Below are 19,591 nucleotides of genomic sequence, written 5' to 3'. Positions count from 1 at the left end.
CCCGCGGGAGGGGACGAGGCGAGCTGGCCCCGCGGTGTCCCCAGCCCCGCAGCGGGACCTGGGAGCCACCAAGGTGCCACCAGGTGCCACTGCTCACTGTGGGAGAGGATGTGCGTGCCGGCAGAGCTGGCCCCAAAGCCGTCCCCAAGCCTGGATTGTCCCCAAGGGGTGGCTGTATGTCCCCATATCCCTAAGGGGTGGCTATATGTCCCCACAGGGTGTCTGTATGTCCCCAAGGGGTGGCTGTATGTCCCCATATCCCTAAGGGGTAGCTGTATGGCCACCCTGTGAGGACACGGGGTCATATGGCCCCATGTCCTCAAAGGGTGACTGTATGTCCCCAAGGGGTGGCTGTATGTCCCCATGTCCCCATGGGCTGGCTGTATGTCCCTGAGGGGTGTCTTTATGTCCCCATGACCCCGTGGGGTGGCTGTACGTCCCCATAGGGTGGCCATACATCCCCATGTCCCCACAGGGCACCTGTACCACAAACCCAGGAGCCACCCAAACCCTAAAACGAAGTCTTCAAGCACCCCCCCCCCAAAAAAAAAACCAACAAAACCCGAGAGCTGGGCACGACCTCTCTTTAATGGGGCAGGGGGAGGAGGCGCAGAGCCCCCAGACCCCGTCCCGGCTATGGGATGTCGCTGTAGGGCATGGAGAAGGGGTAGAGGGGCGAGTAGCGCGTGTCGTGCCACAGCAGCTTCTTCTCCAAGAAGTCCACGGCGGCCACCGTCAGCACCAGCGTCTGGTGCTTCAGCATGCTGTGGACGTTGAGACCTGCAGGGACACGGTGGGGACACTTTGGGGACGTTTCGGGGGTGCTTCGGGGCGCTTTAGGGCACTTTGGGGCGCTTTGGGGATGTTCTGGGGGCACTTTGGGGACTTCTGGGGCACTTTGGGGCACTTCGGGGGTGCTTTGGAGAGCTTTGGGGCGCTTTGGGGACACTTTGGGGCACTTTAGGGCACTTTGGGGATGTTCTGGGGGCACTTTGGGGCACTTTGGTGACATCTGGGGCGCTTTGAGGATGTTTTGGGGCACTTAGGGGATGCTTTGGGGAGCTTTGGGGCATTTTGGGGGTGCTTTGGAGAGCTTTGGGGCGCTTTAGGGAGCTTTGGGTATGCTTTGGGGACATTTTGGGGTGCTTTGGGGATGGTTTGGGAAATTTTGGGGACTTTTGGAGACACTTTGGGGTGCTGTGGAGGCTTTTGGGGCACTTTGGGGATGTTCTGGGGGCACTTTGGGGACTTCTGGGGCGCTTTGGGGACGTTTTGGGGCACTTCGGGGACGCTTTGGGGTGCTTTGGGGAGCTTTGGGGCATTTTGGGGGTGCTTTGAAAAGCTTTGGGGCACTTTGGGGACACTTTGGGGCACTTTAGGGATGTTCTGGGGGCACTTTGGGGACTTCTGGGGCGCTTTGAGGACGTTTTGGGGCACTTAGGGGACGCTTTGGGGAGCTTTGGGGCATTTTGGGGGTGCTTTGGAGAGCTTTGGGGTGCTTTAGGGTGCTTTGGGGATGCTTTGGGGACATTTTGGGGTGCTTTAGGGAGCTTCGGGGGCGTTTTGGGGTGCTTTAGGGTGCTTTGGGGACACTTTAGGGAGCTTTGGGGGCATTTTGGGGTGCTTTGGGGATGTTTTGGGGACTTTTTGAGACGTTTTGGGGTGCTGTGGAGGCTTTTGGGGCACTTTGGGGATGCTTTGGGGGCACTTTGAGGACATTTTGGGGACTCTTTGGGGACACTTATGGGGACGTTTTGGGGACGCTTTGGGGACGTTTTAGGGCACTTTGGGGATGTTTTAGGGTGCTTTGGGGATGTTTTAGGGCGCTTTGGGGATGTTTTAGGGCGCTTTGGGGAGATGCTTTGAGGACACCGGGGAAGTTTCAGGGACACTTCGGGGACGCTTTGGGGGTTGCTTTAGGGACATTTTGGGGACACTTTAGGGCACTTTTGGGGGCTCTCACCTATGACGGGGATCAGGGTGATGGTTTTGAGGCCGGCCACGGCTTTTTCGATGTTCTCCGGCATCTCATCACTGGGGAGAAAAGGGAAAATTACACTTTGGGGACACCGGGACGGGGTTTGGGGACACCGGGACGGGGTTGGGGGACACGGGGGGGGACATTGGGGTGACGGGGGGGGCTCACACGTCAACGATGAGCACGGAGCTGCCCCAGTGGCGGTACCGCGCCAGGTCCTGCAGGTACCGGGGGTCGGCCGTGGGCATCTCCAGGTTGTCCACCACGTGCAGCTGGTCCTAGAAAAACCCCAAATGTCAGCGGGGGACAGCCAAAAACCCCCCTTTGGGATGGATTTGGGGTTTTTGGGGTCTCCCGTACCTGCATCAGCTTGACGGTGAGCGCCACCTTCAGCCCCAGCACCCGCACCTTCATGGGCAGCATGTAGTAGTAGCTGGTGGGGCCCCGCGGGCCGTGCGCGATGCCACCTGTATGGGGTCGGTTCGGGAGCTTGTGGGGGTCCTAAATTCGCCCCCCCCCCCAAAAATAGGGTCCCAACATCCTAAATGGGGGCCCCAACATCCTAAATTGGAGCTCCAACACCCAAAATAGGGACCCCAACACCCCAAAGGAACTACAACACCATAAAGGAGACCCCCATACCCTAAATGGGGACCCCAACACCCCAAAAGGAGACCCCAACACTCCAAAATAGGGCCCCAACATCCTAAATGGGGGCCCCAACACCCCAAATAGGGGCCCCCACACCCCAAAAGGAGACCCCAGCACCCAAAATAGGGACCCTAACACCCCAAATAGGGCCCCGACATCCTAAATGGGGGCCCCAACACCCCGAATAGGGGCCCCCACACCCCAAATAGGGACCCCAACACCCCAAAGGAACTACAACACCATAAAGGAGACCCCCATACCCTAAATGGGGACCCCAACACCCCAAAACTCCAAAATAGGGCCCCAACATCCTAAATGGGGGCCCCAACATCCTAAATTGGGGCCCCAACACCCCAAATAGGGGCCCCCACACCCCAAAAGGAGACCCCAGCACCCCAAATAGGGCCCCCAACACCCCAAATAGGGCCCCGACATCCTAAATGGGGGCCCCAACACCCCAAAAGGAGACCCCAACACCCCAAATAGGGACTCTCACACCCTAAATGGGGTCCCCAACACCATAAAAAGGACCCCCTGACCCCAAAGGGGACCTGCCTGACCCCTAAAGCCCCCCCCCAACCCTAAATGGGAACCTCCAACCTCAACCCCCCCGACCCTAAACTCCCCGCCTCCAACCCCAACCCCCCTTCCCAACCCTAAAGACCCCCCCAATCCCCAAATGCCCCCCTCCCAACCCCAAAATCCGCCCCCTCTGACCCCAAAAGGCCCTCCCCATGACCCCAAAAGCCCCATCCCAACCCCAAAAGTTTCCCCTCTGACCCCAAAAGCCCCCCCCAAGACCCCTAAAAGCCCCCCTTCTGACCCCAACCCCCCCCCTCTGACCCCAAAACCACCCCCTCCGATCCCAAAGGCCCCTCCCAATCCCAAAATGCCCCATATCGCGACCCCAAAACCGCTTCTTCCGACCCCAAGCCCTCCCCTCTGACCCCAAAACCACCCCCTCCGATCCCAAAGGCCCCTCCCAATCCCAAAATGCCCCATATCGCGACCCCAAAACCGCTTCTTCCGACCCCAAACCCCCCCCACCGACCCCCAAACCCCCCCTCCGACCCCAAAACCCCCCCACCGACCCCAAAACCACCCCCCTCTGACCCCAAATCCCCATCCCAACCCCAAAACCCCCTTCCCAACCCCAAAACAACCCCCTCTGACCCCAAATCCCCATCCCAACCCCAAAAGCCCCCCCTCCGACCCCAAAACCCCCCCTTCCGACCCCAAAAGCCCCCCCTCCAACCCCAAAACCCCCCCTTCCGACCCCAAAAGCCCCCCCTCCAACCCCAAAACCCCCCCTTCCGACCCCAAAAGCCCCCCCTCCAACCCCAAAACCCCCCCTTCCGACCCCAAAACCCCCCCTTCTGACCCCAAACCCCCCCCCTCCGACCCCAAACACCTTATGGGGTCACTCACCCCCCCCGCCACAGCGGGGATCTGATGCTGCCGTGCCGCGCTCGCCCCGTCCCCTTCTGGCGCCACGGCTTGCGCCCGCCGCCCCGCACCTCGGCGCGAGTCTTCACCTTGGCGTAGCTCTGGGGGGGGGCAAATTCAAATCTTCATTAAAATCTTAATTAAAATCTTAATTAAAATTAAAATCCCGGGCATCGGGACCACCCCCTGAGCCACCCCAAATCTCCAAACCCGCCCCGGTCACCCCGAGGTTTGTTCGTCCTAAAAAATTCCCTCTTTTCGCTGCCTAAAGGTGTCCCGCTGGCACCCAAAGGTCTTCTTCTCGCCCCAAAATCTGCCCTCTCAGCCCCAAAATCCGCCCTCTCAGCCCCAAAAACCTCCCTCTCAGCCCCAAAGCTCTCCCTCTCACCCCAAAAACCTCCCCTCTCGCCCCAAAAAATTCCCACTTGCCCCAAAGCTCTCCCTCTCGCCCCAAAAACCTCTCCCTCGCCCCAAAAAACTCGCTCTCACCCCCAAAATCTCTCCCTCTCACCCCAAAAAACTCCCCACGAGCCCCAAAACTCTCCCTCTCGTCCCAAAAACCTTGCTCACCCCAAAAACCTACCTCTCGCCCCAAAAACCTCACTCACCCCAAAAAACTCCCTCTCACCCCAAAAAACTCCCCTCGAGCCCCAAAGCTCTCCCTCTCACCCCAAAAACCTCCCCACAATCCCCAAACTCTTCTCTCTCACCCCAAAAACCTCCCCACGAGCCCCAAAACTCTCCCTCTCACCCCAAAAATCTCCCACTTGCCCCAAAACTCTCCCTCTCACCCCAAAAACCTCCCCACAATCCCCAAACTCTCTCTCTCACCCCAAAAACCTTGCTCACCCCCAAAAACTCCCTCTCGCCCCAAAAAACTCCCTCTTGCCCCAAAAACCTCCCCCCGAACCCCAAAACTATCCCTCTCGCCCCAAAACTCTCCCTCTCACCCCAAAAATCTCACTCACCCCAAAAACTCCCTCTCGCCCCAAAAAACTCCCCCTTGCCCCAAAGCTCTCCCTCTCACCCCAAAAACCTCCCCCTGAGCCCCAAAACTCTCCCTTCTTGCCCCAAAAAACTCTCACCCCAAAAAACTCCCCCTCACCCTAAAAATCTCCCCAACATCTCCCTCTGCCCCAAAACCTTTTCCTCCACCCCAAAACCTCCCCCCCAAACCTCTCCCTCTCACCCCAAACCTCTCCCCCAAACCTCTTCCTCTGCCCCAAAACCTCCCTCTGTCCCCAAAACCTCCCCCCCAAAGCCTCTCCCTTTCACCCCAAAACCTCACCCTCTGCCCCAAATCTCTCCCTCTCACCCCAAACCTCTTCCTCTGCCCCAAAACCTTTTACTCTGCCCCAAAACCTCTCCCCCAAACCTCTTCCTCTGCCCCAAAACCTCCCTCTGTCCCCAAAGCCTCTCCCTCTCACCCCAAAACCTCTCCCTGTCCCCAAAACCTCTCCCTCTGTCCCCAAAACCCCTTTATCTCCCCCCAAAACCTCTCCCTCTCCCCCAAATCTCTCCCCCTCACCCCAAAACCTCTCCCTCTCCCCCACATCTTTCCCCCTCACCCCAAAACCTCCCCCTTCCACCCCAAAACCTCTCCCCCTGTCCCCAAAACCCATTTCTCTCCCCCCAAACCTCTCCCTCTGCCCTAAAACCTCTCCCTTTGCCCCAAAACTTCCCCCTCTGCCCCCAAACCTCTCCCTCTCCCCCAAACCTCTCCCCCTCACCCCAAATCCTCCCCCCCGACCCCAAAACTCACGATCCTCTTGAAGTTCTTCTGCCACGTGGCCACCGCGTGTAGGATGTCCAGCCTGCGGGACACGGGGTGGGGGCATCACCCGGGGGTCCCCCAGTGACCCCACACCCCAAAGGAGACCCCCACACCCCAAAAGGAAACCCCAGCACCCCAAAAGGAGACCCCAACACCCCAAATAGGGACCCCAGCATCCTAAGTGGGGGCCCCAACATCCTAAATTGGGGTCCCAACACCCCAAATGGGGGCCCCCATACCCCAAAAGGAGACCCCAACACCCTAAATGGGGTTCCCAAAACCCCCTATAGGGATTCTCATACCCTAAATGGGATTCCCAACACCCTAAACGGTGACCCAACACCCCAAAAGGAGACCCCAACACCCCAAATAGGGACCCCAAAGCTCCCCCTAGACCCCAAAGGTGACCCCCCTGACCCCAAAACAGCCCCCTCCAACCCCAAACCAGCCCCCTCCAACCCCAAATCCCCCCCCGACCCCAAACCCCCCCCTTCTAACCTCCAAAACCCCCCTCCAACCCTAAATCCCCTCCCCTCCGACCCCAACCCCCCCCCCCTCCGACCCCAAATCCCCCCCTCCGACCCCAAATCCCCCCCTCCGACCCCAAAACCCCCACATCCCGACCCCAAATCCCCCCCCACCCCTAAAGCCCCCCCCTTCTAACCCCCAAATCTTCCCCAACCCCAAAATCCCCCCTCCGACCCCAAAACCCCCTCACCAACCCCAAAACAGCCCCCTCCAACCCCAAAATCCCCTCACCAACCCCAAACCCGCCCCCCGACCCCAAAACAGCCCCCCTCCGACCCCAAATCCCCCCCTGACTCCAAAATCCACCCCCTCTGACTCCAAAAGCCCCTCCCAATCCTGAAATCCCCCCCCAACCCCAAAAGCCCCCCCTCCAACCCCAAAGCTCCACCTAGACCCCAAATCCCGACCCGAAAAGCCCCCCCTCCGACCCCAAACCCCCCCTCCGATCCCAAAACCCCCCCTCTGACCCCAAATCCCCCCCGACCCCAAAATCCCCCCCTCCAACCCCAAAATCCCCCCCTCCAACCCCAAAAGCCCCCCCCTCCAACCCAAAAAGCCCCCCCTCCAACCCCAAATCCCCCCCTCCAACCCCAAAATCCGCCCCCTCTGACCCCAAAAGGCCCTCCCCATGACCCCAAAAGCCCCATCCCAACCCCAAACCCTCCCCCCGACCCCAAAAGCCCCCCCTCCAACCCCAAATCCCCCCCCTCCAACCCCAAAATCCGCCTCCTCTGACCCCAAAAGGCCCTCCCCATGACCCCAAAACCCCTCCCCGACCCCAAATCCCCCCCCCCCGACCCCCAAATCCCCCCCTACCTGGGCGCGATGGCGAAGAGGTCGGGGTGCAGCTGGGCCAGCCCCAGGCGCTGGTGCTGGGGGTGCCGCAGGGACCCCACCCACGCCTGCGCCGAGACCCCCCCCGGGGCCACCGGGACACCGCAGGAACGCAGCAACGGGGACCGAGACGGGGACAACGGGGACAACGGGGGCGGCGGGGGGGACGGGGGGGATTGGGGGGGTTGGGGGGGCAGGGGGGGTGTAGGGGACGGGAGCTCTGTTGGGGGATGAGGGGATGGGGGCGGTGATGTCCTCGTGGTGTGCCCGACCCCAAAGCCACCCTGACCCCAAAGATGTCCCCGACCCCATGGCCACCCTGTCCCCAGAGCCATCCTGTTCCTAAGGATGACCCTAACCCCATGGCCACCCTGACCCCAAAGATGTCCCTGATCCCACAATCACCCTGTCCTCAATGTCCCTGACCCCATGGCCACCCTGTCCCCAGTGTCCCCATGATGTCCCCGACCCCACAGCTACCCTGTCCCTAATGATGACCCCAACCCCACGGCCACCCTGTTCCCAACAATGTCCCTGACCCCAAAGCCATCCCGTTCCTAATGATGACCCCAACCCCATGGCCACCCTGTCCCCAAGGATGTCCCTGACCCCACAGCCACCCTGTCCCCAATATCCCTGATCCCACAGCCACCCTGTCCCCATGATGACCCTGACCCCAAAGCCGTCCTGTCCCTAATGATGACCCCAACCCCAATGCCCCCGTCCCTGTACCCGCCCCCCAGTCCCCCCAGTGCCCCCCCATCCCCACAATGTCCCCAGTGCCCCCCCAGTCCCCCCAGTGCCCCCCCATCCCCGTCCCCCCCCCACTCACCTCCACCGCTCCCGGTGCTCGCCGCCCCCTGCGGGTTCACGGCCGTCAGCGGGACCCCGGCCCCAAGGACCCCCCCCAGCAGGCCACGCCCCCCTCCCCGCAAGCCCCGCCCACATCTCCAAGCCCCGCCCACATCCCCAGACCACCGCCCACCCCTCCAAGCCACGCCCACCCCACACAGGCCCCTCCCACCTCACCCAGGCCCTGCCCACCCCTCCAAGGCCCTCCCACCACTTCCCAAGCCCCGCCCCCCTCCCCAGACCACGCCCCCCTCCCTAAGCCCCTCCCACCAACTCAAAGTCCCTGCCCACCAAGCCCCTCCCACCACCTCCCAAAGCCCCGCCCCCTCCCCCACGCCCCTCCCACTGCCAAGCCCCGCCCACCCCACACAGGCCCCGCCCAGCATCTCCAAGCCACGCCCACCTCCCCACGCCCACCCCACCACCTCCAAAGCCCCGCCCACCTCACCCAGGTCCCGCCCACCTTCCCACGCACCTCCCAGCCACGCCCACCCCTCTGCGCCCCCACTCCAAGCCACGCCCACCCCACACCGGCCCCTCCCACCTCCCCCAGACCCCGCCCACTCCTCCAAGCCCCCCACCCCCCGCAAGGCCACCTCCACCCAAGCCCCGCCCACCTCCCCCAGGCCCCGCCCACCTTCCCCAGCCCACCTCCACCCCCTTCCAAGCCCCGCCCACCGCCCCCAGGCCCCGCCCCTCACCCGCGCGGCCCGGGCCCAGGCCCAGGCGGCGGCGGCGGCTCCGCGGGGCCCGGCGCGGAACATGGCGGGGGGGGAGGGCGCCTGATTGTGACGTCACGGAAGGGGAGGGGCCTGGCGCGGCGCGCGCGGCGCCCAGTGATGACGTCAAGGATCGAGGGGCGGAGGGGGCGGGGCTTCCGGGGAGGCGGGGCCAGCGCTCCCAGTACGGCCCAGTGCTCCCAGTATCGCCCAGTGCTCCCGATAACTCCTCGTCCCCAGTACTCCCAGTACGACCCAGTGCTCCCAGTAACGCCCAGTACTCCCAGTATCGCCCAGTACTCCCAATAACTCCTCCCCAGTGCTCCCAGTACGTCCCAGTAACTCCCAGTGCTCCCATTATGCCCCACTATCCCTAACAATCCCCCATCCCCAGTGCTCCCAGTATCCCCTAGTACCCCCCAGTGTTCCCAGTACCCCCCAGTGCCCTCCAGTATCCACCCAGTACCCCCAGCACCCCCCTATCCCTACTGCTCCCAGTATCCCCAGTAACTCCCAGTGCTCCCAGTACCCCTAGTTCCCAGTGCTCCCAGTATGCCCAGTGTCCCCAAGCGGCCCCCCAGTATCCCTCAGTGCCCCAGTACCTCCCAGTGCCCCCAGTTCCGCTACTGCCACCCAGTATCCCCCATACCCCCAGTGCTCCCACTAACCCCCAGTGCTCCCAGTACTGACCAGTGTTCCCAGTACCCTCAGCACCTCCAGTCCCCCCACTATCCCCAGTGTCCCCAGCACTCCCAGTATCCCCAGTACCTGCAGTGTCCCCAGTATTCCCCAGTCCCCCCAGTATTCCCAGTACCACCAGTGCCCCCCAGTGGCCCTGTGTTCCCAGTACCTCCAGTGCCTCCACTATCCCCGGTGCCCCCAGTCCCCTCCCAGTCCCCCCAGCATTCCCAGTACCACCAGTGCCCCCCAGTGGCCCAGTGCTCCCAGTACCTCCACTATCCCCAGCCCCCCAGTACCCCGCCCAGCCCCCCAGTATTCCCAGTATCCTCCAGTGCCCCCGGTACTCCCCAGTATCCCCAGTACCCCCAGTAGTGTCCCCCAGTAACCCCACGTACCCTCCAGTGCCCTTGGTGTTCCCCATTCCCCCCCAGTATCCCCAGTATTCCCAGTACCACCAGTGCTCCCAGTAATCCCAGATACTGCCCAGTACCCCCAAGTCTTCCCAGTCTTCCCAGTACCCCCCAATCCCCCCGGTGCTTCCAGTACCCACCAGTCCCCCCCCCAGTCCCCTCCAGTTCCCCCAGTACCACCAGTGCTCCCCAGTTCTCCCAGTACCTCCACTATTCCCAGTGCCCCCAGTCCTCCCAGTTTCTCCCAGTACTCCGCAGATACCCCCAGTCCCACCAGTATCTCCCACTACCCCCCAGTCCCACCAGTGCCCACAGTTCCCCCAGTACCCCCCACTATCTCCAGTCCCCCCAGTACCTCCCAGTCCCCCCAGTTTCCCCCAGTACTCCCCAGTGCCTCCCATTCCCCCCCCAGTGTCCCCCAGTACTCCCCAGTACTCCCCAGTTCCCCCAGTATCTCCCAGTCCCCCCCAGTTCCCCCAGTACACCCCAATACCCCCAGTTCCCCCTGTTCCCCCCAGTACCTCCCAGTCCTCCCCAGTTCCTCCCCCATCCTCCCCCCCCAAAAAAAAAAATCTCCCTCCGGAAGCATAAAATCCCCCGATTCCCACCCAAAAATCCAGGGGGCGTGGAAGGGGGGGGGCGGGGGAGGGGACACACCTCCTATCCCCGCCCCCCCCCCCGGGGAAACCCCCCCCAAATTATTTATGGGGAGGGGGGGGCACACCCCAAAGATGCTCCAACACCCCCCCAAAAAAAAAAACAAAAAAACGGGGGGGGGGGGAGGGAGATGGGGAAAGGGGGAGGGGATGGGGGGAGGGGGGGGGGCGTCACCGACACCCCCCCCCCGGGGGCGGGGAGGGCCCCGGGGCCGCCCCACCCGGAGCCGCCCCCGCGCACATGCTGGGAGCGGAGCGCAGCCGGTAAGAGGCGCCGCGAGCCCCCCCCCGTGGCCGTGCCCCGTGCCCCCCCCCCCCGGGCCCCTTTACCCCCCGACCCCCCCCCACCCAAAAAAAAAAAAAAAAAAAAAATTTAGGGTCCTCCCCCCCCCGGGTTTCCTAAAAACGAGGCGCCAAATTCGCCCCCCCCCCCCCCCCCCCCCTCCCCAAAATCCGGTTCACGGGTGGCGACGTGGGTGGGGATTTTTTTATTTTATTTTTTTTTTTTTGGAGGGGGGGTTGGCGGGGAGAGGAGGCGGCCCTGCCCCCCCCTTTCGGTGCCCCCCCCTCCCCCCCCAAAAAAAATAAATAAATCCGTGCAGATTGCGGCTGCCCCCGGCCCCTCTATTAAGGGGGGGTGCCCAAATTTGGCGTGCGCCCCCCCCCCGAAAAGGATCCGACCCCCCCGCGGCTCCCCGCATCCCTCCCCAATTTCCCCCCCCCCCAAAAAAAAAATAAATTATGGGTGGCCCTATCCAGCCCCCACCCCACCGTAATGGAGCGGGACCCCCCCCTTCCACGAGTGCCCCCCCCAAATGTGTGCCCCCCCCCGGTGTCCCCCCTTGGGTACCCCCCCCCAATTTACCCCCAGACCCCAAAAATCACTGGGGGGGGGGACACCACATCCACCCCATCACGGGGAGGGGGGGACCCACAGGGACCGATCCTTGGTGTGGGGGGGGGTCTTAACACCCCCACTCATTATCTTTGGGGGGGGGGGTCCTGGCCCCTGTGCCCCCCCCCCACCGTGGTGCTGGGGCCGCCGCCAGCCCCCATTGTTCGCCCCCGGCCCCTTTGGGATGGGGCGGGGAGGGGGGGGGGGGGCCCTAATCCGGACCAGCTGCCGCGGCCCCCGCCGACATCTGCCCCGCAGCTGCGTGGCCCCCCCCGGAGCCTCGGCCGTGGGAGCGGGACCCTTGCACGCCCCCCCCCCCCTCCATGTGTGTGTGTGTTTGTGTGTGCCCCCCCCCCTCCAAGCTCGGTGTCCCCGGGGGGGGGCCGTTGGCCGGTTGTGCAAGGGGTAACGGCTGCGGTGCTGGGTGGTGGTGCAAGGAGCTGGGGGGGGGGGCACTGGTATGGGTGTGCAAGGGGGGGGGGGCACCGGTATGGGTGTGCAAGGGGGGGGGGCACCACTAGGGGTGTGCAAGGGGTGGGGGCACTGGTATGGGTGTGCAAGGGGGGGGGCACTGGTATGGGTGTGCAAGGGGGGGGCACCACTATGGGTGTGCAAGGGGGGGGCACCACTATGGGTGTGCAAAGGGTGGGGGCACCCGTGTGTACGAGTGTGCATGGGGGGGGACACCCGTGGGTGCGGGTGTGCACGGGGTGGGGGCACCCATGTATACAGGTGTGCATGGGGTGCTGGCACTGGTATGAGTGTGCAAGGGGTGGGGGCACCCGTGTGTGTGGGTGTGCACAGGGTGCTGGCACCCATGTGGTGGTGCTGGCACCAATATGGGTGTGCACGGGGTGCTGGCACCCACGTGCCATCGCTTACACCAACACGAGTGTGCACAGGGTGCCAGCACCCATGGGCCACCGCTATATGGGTGTGCACAGGGTGCCAGCACCCGGTGCCATCGCTTGCACCAACACGAGTGTGCACAGGGTGCTGGCACCCATGGGGCACCAACACACGGGTGTGCACAGGGTGCCAGCACCTGTGGGGCACCATTATATGGGTGTGCACAGGGTGCCAGCACCCACGTGCCATCGCTTACACCAACACGAGTGTGCACAGGGTGCCAGCACCCACATGGCACCAATATATGGGTGTGCACAGGGTGCCAGCACCCATGGGCCATCGCTATATGGGTGTGCACAGGGTGCCAGCACCCACAGGACACCATTATATGGGTGTGCACAGGGTGCCAGCACCCACGTGCCATCACTTACACCAACACGAGTGTGCACAGGGTGCTGGCACCCATGGGGCACCGCTATATGGGTGTGCACAGGGTGCCAGCACCCACGGGTCACTGCTATATGGGTGTGCACAGGGTGCTGGCACCCGCGTCCCATCACCCTCCCACACCCTCGCGTGCCCCCATGGGTGCCGACACCCCGACCCCCTTGCACACCCGCGTGCCCACCCCGCAGCCCCACTCTGCAAACACTCCACAGCCCCAAGGGGGTTTTGGGGACGTTTTGGGGACGTTTTGGGGACACGGTGTGTGTGTGTGGGGGGGATTCGGTGGCCGTCCGGTGCCCCCCCCCCCCCGGGGCCGGATCCTGCCATCTGGCCCCCGCCTCCGCCGGCCGCTTAAACCGAGGCCGCCCGGGGGCTGATCCAATTTGCCGGGCGGGTATTTTGGGAACAAGCGGCCCCTGTGTTGCCCGGCCCCGCTGACCCCGCTCCGTGCCCTCGTAACCTAGGGGGGGGCCCTGACCCCTGTGCCCCCCCCCCCCCCCCCATGAGGTGCCTCGGGGGTTGAGGCCTTGTCTGGGCCACCTCCGATCCTTTTTGTCTGGGCCTTCTGTGTATAAGGTGCCCCAAATCCTGCCCGGGATCCCCCCAAAATGTCCCAGGATACCCCAAAATGTCTCAGGATACCCCAAAATGCCCCAGGATACCCCAAAATCTTCCAGGACTCCCAAAAATGTCCTAGGACCCCCCAAAATGCCCCAGGCTACCCCAAAATGCCCCAGGATCCCTCAAAACATCTCAAGACCCTCCAAAGCGTCCCAGGATCCCCCAAAATGTCCCTAGATCCCTCAAAATGTCCCAGGACCCCCCCAAGATGTCTGAGGACACCCCAAAGCGTCCCAGGATCCCCCAAAATGTCCCAGGCCCCTCCCAGCCCCATCCCGCTCTGCCCCCCTCTTGCTCCCAGGCCCCCCCTCAGAGCCCAGTTTGGGGTCCCGGTTTGGGATCCCAGTTTGGAGTTTCAGGAGAGAATCCCAGTTTGGGATCCCAGTTTGGGATCCTGGTTTGGGATCCCGGTTTGGGGTTTCAGGAGAGAATCCCAGTTTAGGGTTCCGTTTTGGGGTTTCAGGAGAGAATCCCAGTTTGGGGTTTCTGCTTTGGGGTCCCAGTTTGGGGTTCTGGGAGAGAATCCCAGTCTGGGGTCCCAGGAGGGAGTCCCAGTTTGGGGTCCTGGTTTGGGGCTCTGGTGCAGGATCCCGTTGTGGGGTCCTGGTGTTGTTCCCAGGAGCAGATCCCAGTGGGGCTCCCAGTTTGGGGTGCTGGTGCAGGATCCCAGTGCAGCATCCCGGTCCTCCTGGGATTTTGGGTCCCGGGGGAAGGATCCCGGTGGGGATCCCAGTTTGGGATCCTGCTGGGGGTCCTGGATTTGGGTCCTGGTGCCGGATCCCAGTACTGGGACCCGGAATTTGGTCCCGGGGGAGAATCCCAGTGGGGATCCCGCTTTGGGGTCATGCTATGGGATCCTGGGGGAGGATCCCGGTGGGGATCCCAGTTTGGGATCCTGCTGGGGGTCCTGGATTTGGGTCCTGGTGCCGGATCCCGGGGGGAGAATCCCGGTGGGGATCCCGCTTTGGGGTCACACTTTGGGATTCCGGGAGCGAATCCCGGCGTGAGGACCCCTCTTTGGGATCCCGGTCGAAAATCCATCCTCCTTTGGGGTCCCTTTTTGGGGTCCCTTTTTGGGGTCCCGTTTTGGGGTCCCGTTTTGGGGTCCCGCTGCGCTCTCCGGGGCCGCCCGTTCCCCTCGCTCCGCCCGGCGCCGCGTTCGCAGCCGCCGGTAACGGGGCCGGGGAGCCACCGGGGAACGGGGACGAGGGGAAGGGGAAGGGGAAGCGGTGGCCGCACGGCTCCGTTTCACCGACCCCAACCACCGGGGGGGGGTCCCCGGGGGTCCCGACGACCGAGGGGCGGTGCCCGGGCACCGGGCGCGGCTGCGCAGAGCCCGGGCGGCGGCGGGAGGCAGCGCTCGGCGGGGCCGGCACCGGCACCGGGACCGGAGGTGGGGGGCACCCGTCCCTTTTTTCCCCCCCCCCGACCCCCTCCCCTTCACCCTTTTCCCCTTGGGGGGGGTCCCAGGACCGGAGGTTTTGGGGTCCCGGGACCGGTTACGGGGTGGGGGTCCCGGGATTGGATACGGGGTGGGGGCCCGGGGATGGGTCCGGGGGGGGGGATCCCGGCATCGGTTGCATGGGGAGGGGGTCCCGGGAGTGGTTGCGAGGGGGGGGGTCCCGGAATCGGTTTCGATGTGGGGCGTGGGGGTCCCGGGACCGGTTGCGAGGGGGGGTCCCGGGAGAGGTTGGGCGGTCCCGGGACCGGCTGGGGGGGTCCCGGGAGTGATTGCATGAAGTGTGTGGGGGGGGGGTCTTGCAACGTGTCTGGGGGTCCCAGCGTTGTTGCAGCCTCGGGGGGGGGTCGGGGACACAGCCCCCGGAGCCCCCCACGTTGCTTAGAAAGCCCCGCCCCACCCCAAAAAAAGAAAAAGGGGAAAAAAAGGGGGTGTGGTGTCGCCATTTGGGGCTGCGTGGGCCTTATCCTGATGGGGGGGCAGCGCCGTGCCCCCTGTCCCCATGGGGAGGTGGCGGTCCCCGTCCTAACTGGGGGGGCGCAGTGCTGGTCCCCCCTCCCAAACTGGTGGGAACTGGGGGGTGGTGCTGGGTCCCCCCGCCCTAACTGGGACCAGCGCGGGGTCCCTGTTGTGGGATGGGTGCTGCGTGGGGGGGTTCGGGGCCAATATTGGTGCCCCCTGTCCTCATCCCCATGTGTCCCAGTCCCCACCAGTGTCCCCAGTGGTGTCCCCATCCCTCCCATGGGCTCTGGTTCCTCTGGGCACTCTGCGCCGGGGCCTGGTGCCGGCCCTAAAATGTCACCTCCTCCATCAACGGGGCCACCCACCGCGTCCCCAGCGTTGGGGATGGATCCGGTGGCCCCGCTCTGCACCCCGGGCAGCTCGGAGGCTCATCTCTTATCGCTGCCATCCGGATTTCCTCTCTGAGTCATTTCTGCTCCGTTGCGGCCACCCGGCGCCGAGCGCGAGACGCCGTGTGCGTGCCCGCGCCGTGACGCTCGGCGCGCACAGCCGCGCCGTCCCCGGTGCCACCAACCCCCCGGTGCCTTCTTCCCCGCAGGTCTTCCTCCGCCGGGCGCCGCGTCCCGGCTCGGCGGCCGGGCGGGCAGCCATGGGGAGCATCTACAAGGAGTACTTCAACACGGAGAAGATCCGGGAGCACTACAACTTCACCAAGGAGGACTCAGAGGGCTCGCCCAGCGCCTCGCGCTGGGCGGTCTCCATCCTCATCGTCGTGCTGTGCTGCTTCATCGTGCTGGAGAACCTGCTGGTGCTCATCTCCGTCTGCCGCAACAAGAAGTTCCACTCGGCCATGTACATCTTCATCGGCAACCTGGCCTTCTCCGACCTGCTGGCCGGCTTGGCCTTCATGGCCAACATCCTGCTCTCCGGGGCCACCACTTTCCACCTGACGCCGGTGCAGTGGTTCGTGCGGGAGGGCACGGCCTTCGCCACGCTGGCCGCCTCCGTCTTCAGCCTGTTGGCCATCGCCATCGAGCGCCACGTGGCCATCACCAAGGTGAAGGTCTACAGCAGCGACAAGAACTGCCGCATGGTGCTGCTCATCGGCGCCTGCTGGGTGATCGCCGCCGCCATCGGCAGCTTGCCCATCATGGGCTGGAACTGCATGAGCGACCTGCACGACTGCTCCACCGTCCTGCCCCTCTACTCCAAGCGCTACATCCTCTTCGTCATCACCATCTTCACCCTCATCCTCCTCACCATCGTGGGGCTCTACAGCCGCATCTACTGCATCGTGCGCTCCAGCCACGCCGAGATCGCCAGCGCCCAGACCCTGGCCCTGCTCAAGACGGTCACCATCGTCCTGGGGGCCTTCATCGTCTGCTGGCTGCCGGCCTTCATCATCCTCCTCATGGACGCCTCCTGCCCCGTCCGGGCGTGCCGGATCCTCTACAAGGCGAACTATTTCTTCGCCTTCGCCACCCTCAACTCGGCCGCCAACCCCATCATCTACACGCTGCGCAGCAAGGACATGCGCCGGGAGTTCCTGCGGGTGCTGTGCTGCTGCGGGGCCGGCCGGGGGAGCGAGCCCCCGGGGCGCTGCATGCTGCCGCTGCGCAGCTCCAGCTCGCTGGAGCGCTGCACCCAGAAGCACGAGCTGCCCACCTCGCCCATCACCCGCGAGTGCACCACCTCCGTCTGAGGGGTCCCACGGACGCCCCACGGACACCCCCTGGGCATCCCATGGACACGTCACAGATGTTCCATGGATATTCCGTGGAAATCCCATGGACATCCCATGGATACTCCATGGACATCCCATGGATACTCCACGGACACCCCGTAGATGCTCCGTGGACCCCCCGTGGACACCCCATGGATGCTCCGTGGGCACCCAGGGACACCCCGTGGGTGCCCCGTGAACGCCCCATGGATATCCCATGGATATCCCAGAGATGCTCCATGGATATCCCAGGGTTGCCCCAAGGACACCCCATGGAAACCTCATGGATACCCCATGGGTGTCCTGTGGATGTCCCATGGATACCCCCATGGACACCCTATGGATACCCCGTGGATACCCCATGGAAACCTCATGGATACCCCATGGGTGTCCTGTGGATGTCCCATGGATACCCCATGGAAATGCAATGGATACCCCGTGGAAACACCATGGAAACCCCATGGATACCCATGGAAACCCCATGGATACCCCATGGAAACCCCATGGCCACCCCAAGGATCCCCCATGGAAACCCCATGGCCACCCCTGGCCCCCCACGGCCCCACAGACACCCCACAGCGGGCACAGCGGTACGAAGGGCGCCGTTTCGGGGGCCGGGCTTCCCTTTCCAGGTACGGACGGACGGACAGATCCCCCAAACACCCTCCCAACCCCCCTCCCAGTCTCCCCACTCTCCCGTGCGCCGCGTGCGTGTGCACGGGCACGGCCACGCGTGCTCCTTCCCACGCCCTGCCCGAGCCCCGGGGCCGCCGCCGGGACCCGTTGGACGGGTCGGCGCGGCACCGCCGGCGCCGGTGGCGAATTCCCTTCCCCGTGGGGCTCCCCAAGCTCGGGAAAAACCCAGCCCCGTGGGAAACGCCGTGGGGTGGAGGTGAGGGAGGGGGGGTATTTTTTTTTTTTATTTTTTTTTTTGGGGGGGGGAAGGGTGAGGGAGGGGGACACCAGCGTCCTCCCACCGCGTGCTGGCGCGCGGATGGGGCCCCGCCGCGGACCCCCGACCCCGGCACCCGCCCACGGGTGATGTTTGTATTAAAACGTGGCTTTTCCACCCGCCTCCGTCTCCTTTGTGGGTGGGGATGGGTGTTTTTTTTTTGGGGGGGGAGAGGGGGGTGACACTCAGAGCTTGGATGGGGACTTTGAGGTGTGGGGGGTGTGGGGTCGCACTGGGGACACGTCCCCGGTGCCCCCCGGCCGCGTCGTGCCGTCACCGGTGCCGAAAGCAGCCCCGGGGCTCGGTGCGGTGGCGGGAACGGGAAGCCGGGGTTTTCCTGTGCCGAGGGGGGGGGCCGGGGGCGGCTGCCTTCTGCTTTCTGTTCCTCTGGGACCCGGGGGCCAGACGGGAACGGCCCGGGGGGGAAGGAGGCGGCCGGTGGCGGCCGGGCCTGTGCGCACGTGCGTGCGCGGGCGTAGGGGTGTGGACGGGGCTGTGTGCGTGTGTGTGCTTGTCTGTGAGTGTGCACACGTGTGTAGGGGTGTGTACGGGTGTGTACGGGTGTTTTTGGGTGTGTATGTGGGTGTACGAGTGTGTACGAGTGTCTATGAGCGTGCACACGTGTGCCTCTGAGTGTGCACACACGTGTCTCCGAGTGTGCACACGCGTGTCTGTGTGTGTCCACGTGTCTACGCGTGTCTTTGAGCGTGTACGTGTGTGTTTACGTGTGTACACGTGTCCACGAGCGTGTCCGGGTCTCTGTGACTGTGCACACGTGTGTACGCGTTTGTGTTCACATCTACGTCCGTGCACACGCGTGTGCGAGGGCGGACGAGGCCCCGTAGGCCGCTGCTGCCCCGCGGCCGCCTCTGGCCCTTCGGGGGGGGGTCCTGAGGTTGGGCCTCACCCCCCCCAACCTCACAATGGTAGGACCTCGATTCCCCCCCGGTCCCAGCAATGGTACGACCCAGAGCCCCCCAACCCCACAGGGTTTCAGCCCATATCCCCCCCATCCCTACAGTGGTACGGCCCAACCCCCCCATACCCACAATGGTACGACCCCCACCCCCACAATCCCCTCCCAAATCCCCCCATTGGTACATTCCACCCCCCCATTGCCCCCCCAATGGTCCACCCCAACCCCAATCCCCCCCCTCCAGTGGTTCAGCCTCATCTGTGCCCCCCCCCAGTCTCCCCATTGGTACATTCCTCCCGAAATATCCCCCCCCCAACTCCCACAATGGTACATCCCATCCCTGGATCACCCCCTAAATCCCCACAATGGTATGTCCCACCCCAAATATCCCCCCCCCAAATCCCACAGTGGTACACCCCACTCCCCCCACCCACCCCCCCGCCATAGTTCAGCCCCCCCCCGTGTCCCCCCAAATCCCCCAATGGTACATTCTTCCCCAAATACCCCCCCCAATCCCCCCAATGGTACATTCCCCAAAAAATATCCCCCCCCAATCCCTACAATGGTACATTCCCCCCCAAATACCCCCCCAATCCCGACAATGGTACATTCCCCCCAAATATCCCCCCCAAGCTCCCTCAATGGTACATTCCCCCCCCCCCAAATATCCCCCCAAATCCCCCAATGGTACATTCCCCCCCAAAATATCCCCCCCCCAATCCCTACAATGGTACATTC

At 64.0% G+C, this 19,591-nt stretch overlaps 2 protein-coding genes across 2 annotated transcripts; one reads left to right on the top strand and one right to left on the bottom strand.

The window, feature by feature from the left end:
• Window positions 1-570: 570 nt before the first annotated feature.
• On the bottom strand, window positions 571-8,875 carry MRPL4 (mitochondrial ribosomal protein L4). Its single transcript, XM_084303988.1, has 9 exons — window positions 8,765-8,875; window positions 8,044-8,071; window positions 7,194-7,431; window positions 5,838-5,889; window positions 4,060-4,176; window positions 2,339-2,446; window positions 2,147-2,256; window positions 1,964-2,034; window positions 571-780 (listed from the first exon to the last, which is right to left on the bottom strand). The coding sequence occupies exons 1-9, from the start codon at window positions 8,825-8,827 to the stop codon at window positions 635-637; spliced, it is 933 nt and encodes a 310-aa protein (XP_084160114.1). The 5' UTR covers window positions 8,828-8,875; the 3' UTR covers window positions 571-634.
• A 5,816-nt stretch (window positions 8,876-14,691) lies between these two features.
• On the top strand, window positions 14,692-17,849 carry S1PR2 (sphingosine-1-phosphate receptor 2). Its single transcript, XM_084304044.1, has 2 exons — window positions 14,692-14,734; window positions 15,861-17,849. Exon 2 carries the CDS (start codon window positions 15,912-15,914, stop codon window positions 16,962-16,964), a length of 1,053 nt encoding a protein of 350 aa, XP_084160170.1. The 5' UTR covers window positions 14,692-14,734; window positions 15,861-15,911; the 3' UTR covers window positions 16,965-17,849.
• Window positions 17,850-19,591: the final 1,742 nt, after the last annotated feature.

Source organism: Netta rufina (assembly GCF_964035555.1).
Source record: "Netta rufina genome assembly, chromosome: 32".
NCBI classification, from domain to species: Eukaryota; Metazoa; Chordata; class Aves; order Anseriformes; family Anatidae; genus Netta; species Netta rufina.
This window is presented reverse-complemented; position numbering and strand designations above follow the sequence as displayed.

Bases quoted from the DNA above. Each gene is read 5' to 3' on its own strand.
- S1PR2 (XM_084304044.1), top strand. From the start codon at position 15,912: ATGGGGAGCATCTACAAGGAGTACTTCAACACGGAGAAGATCCGGGAG.
- MRPL4 (XM_084303988.1), bottom strand. From the start codon at position 8,827: ATGTTCCGCGCCGGGCCCCGCGGAGCCGCCGCCGCCGCCTGGGCCTGG. The intron at 5,890-7,193 runs GTAGGGGGGGAT...CGTGTCCCGCAG, and splicing joins CTCTTCGCCATCGCGCCCAG to GCTGGACATCCTACACGCGG. The intron at 2,035-2,146 runs GTGAGCCCCCCC...TTTTCTCCCCAG, and splicing joins TCCGTGCTCATCGTTGACGT to TGATGAGATGCCGGAGAACA.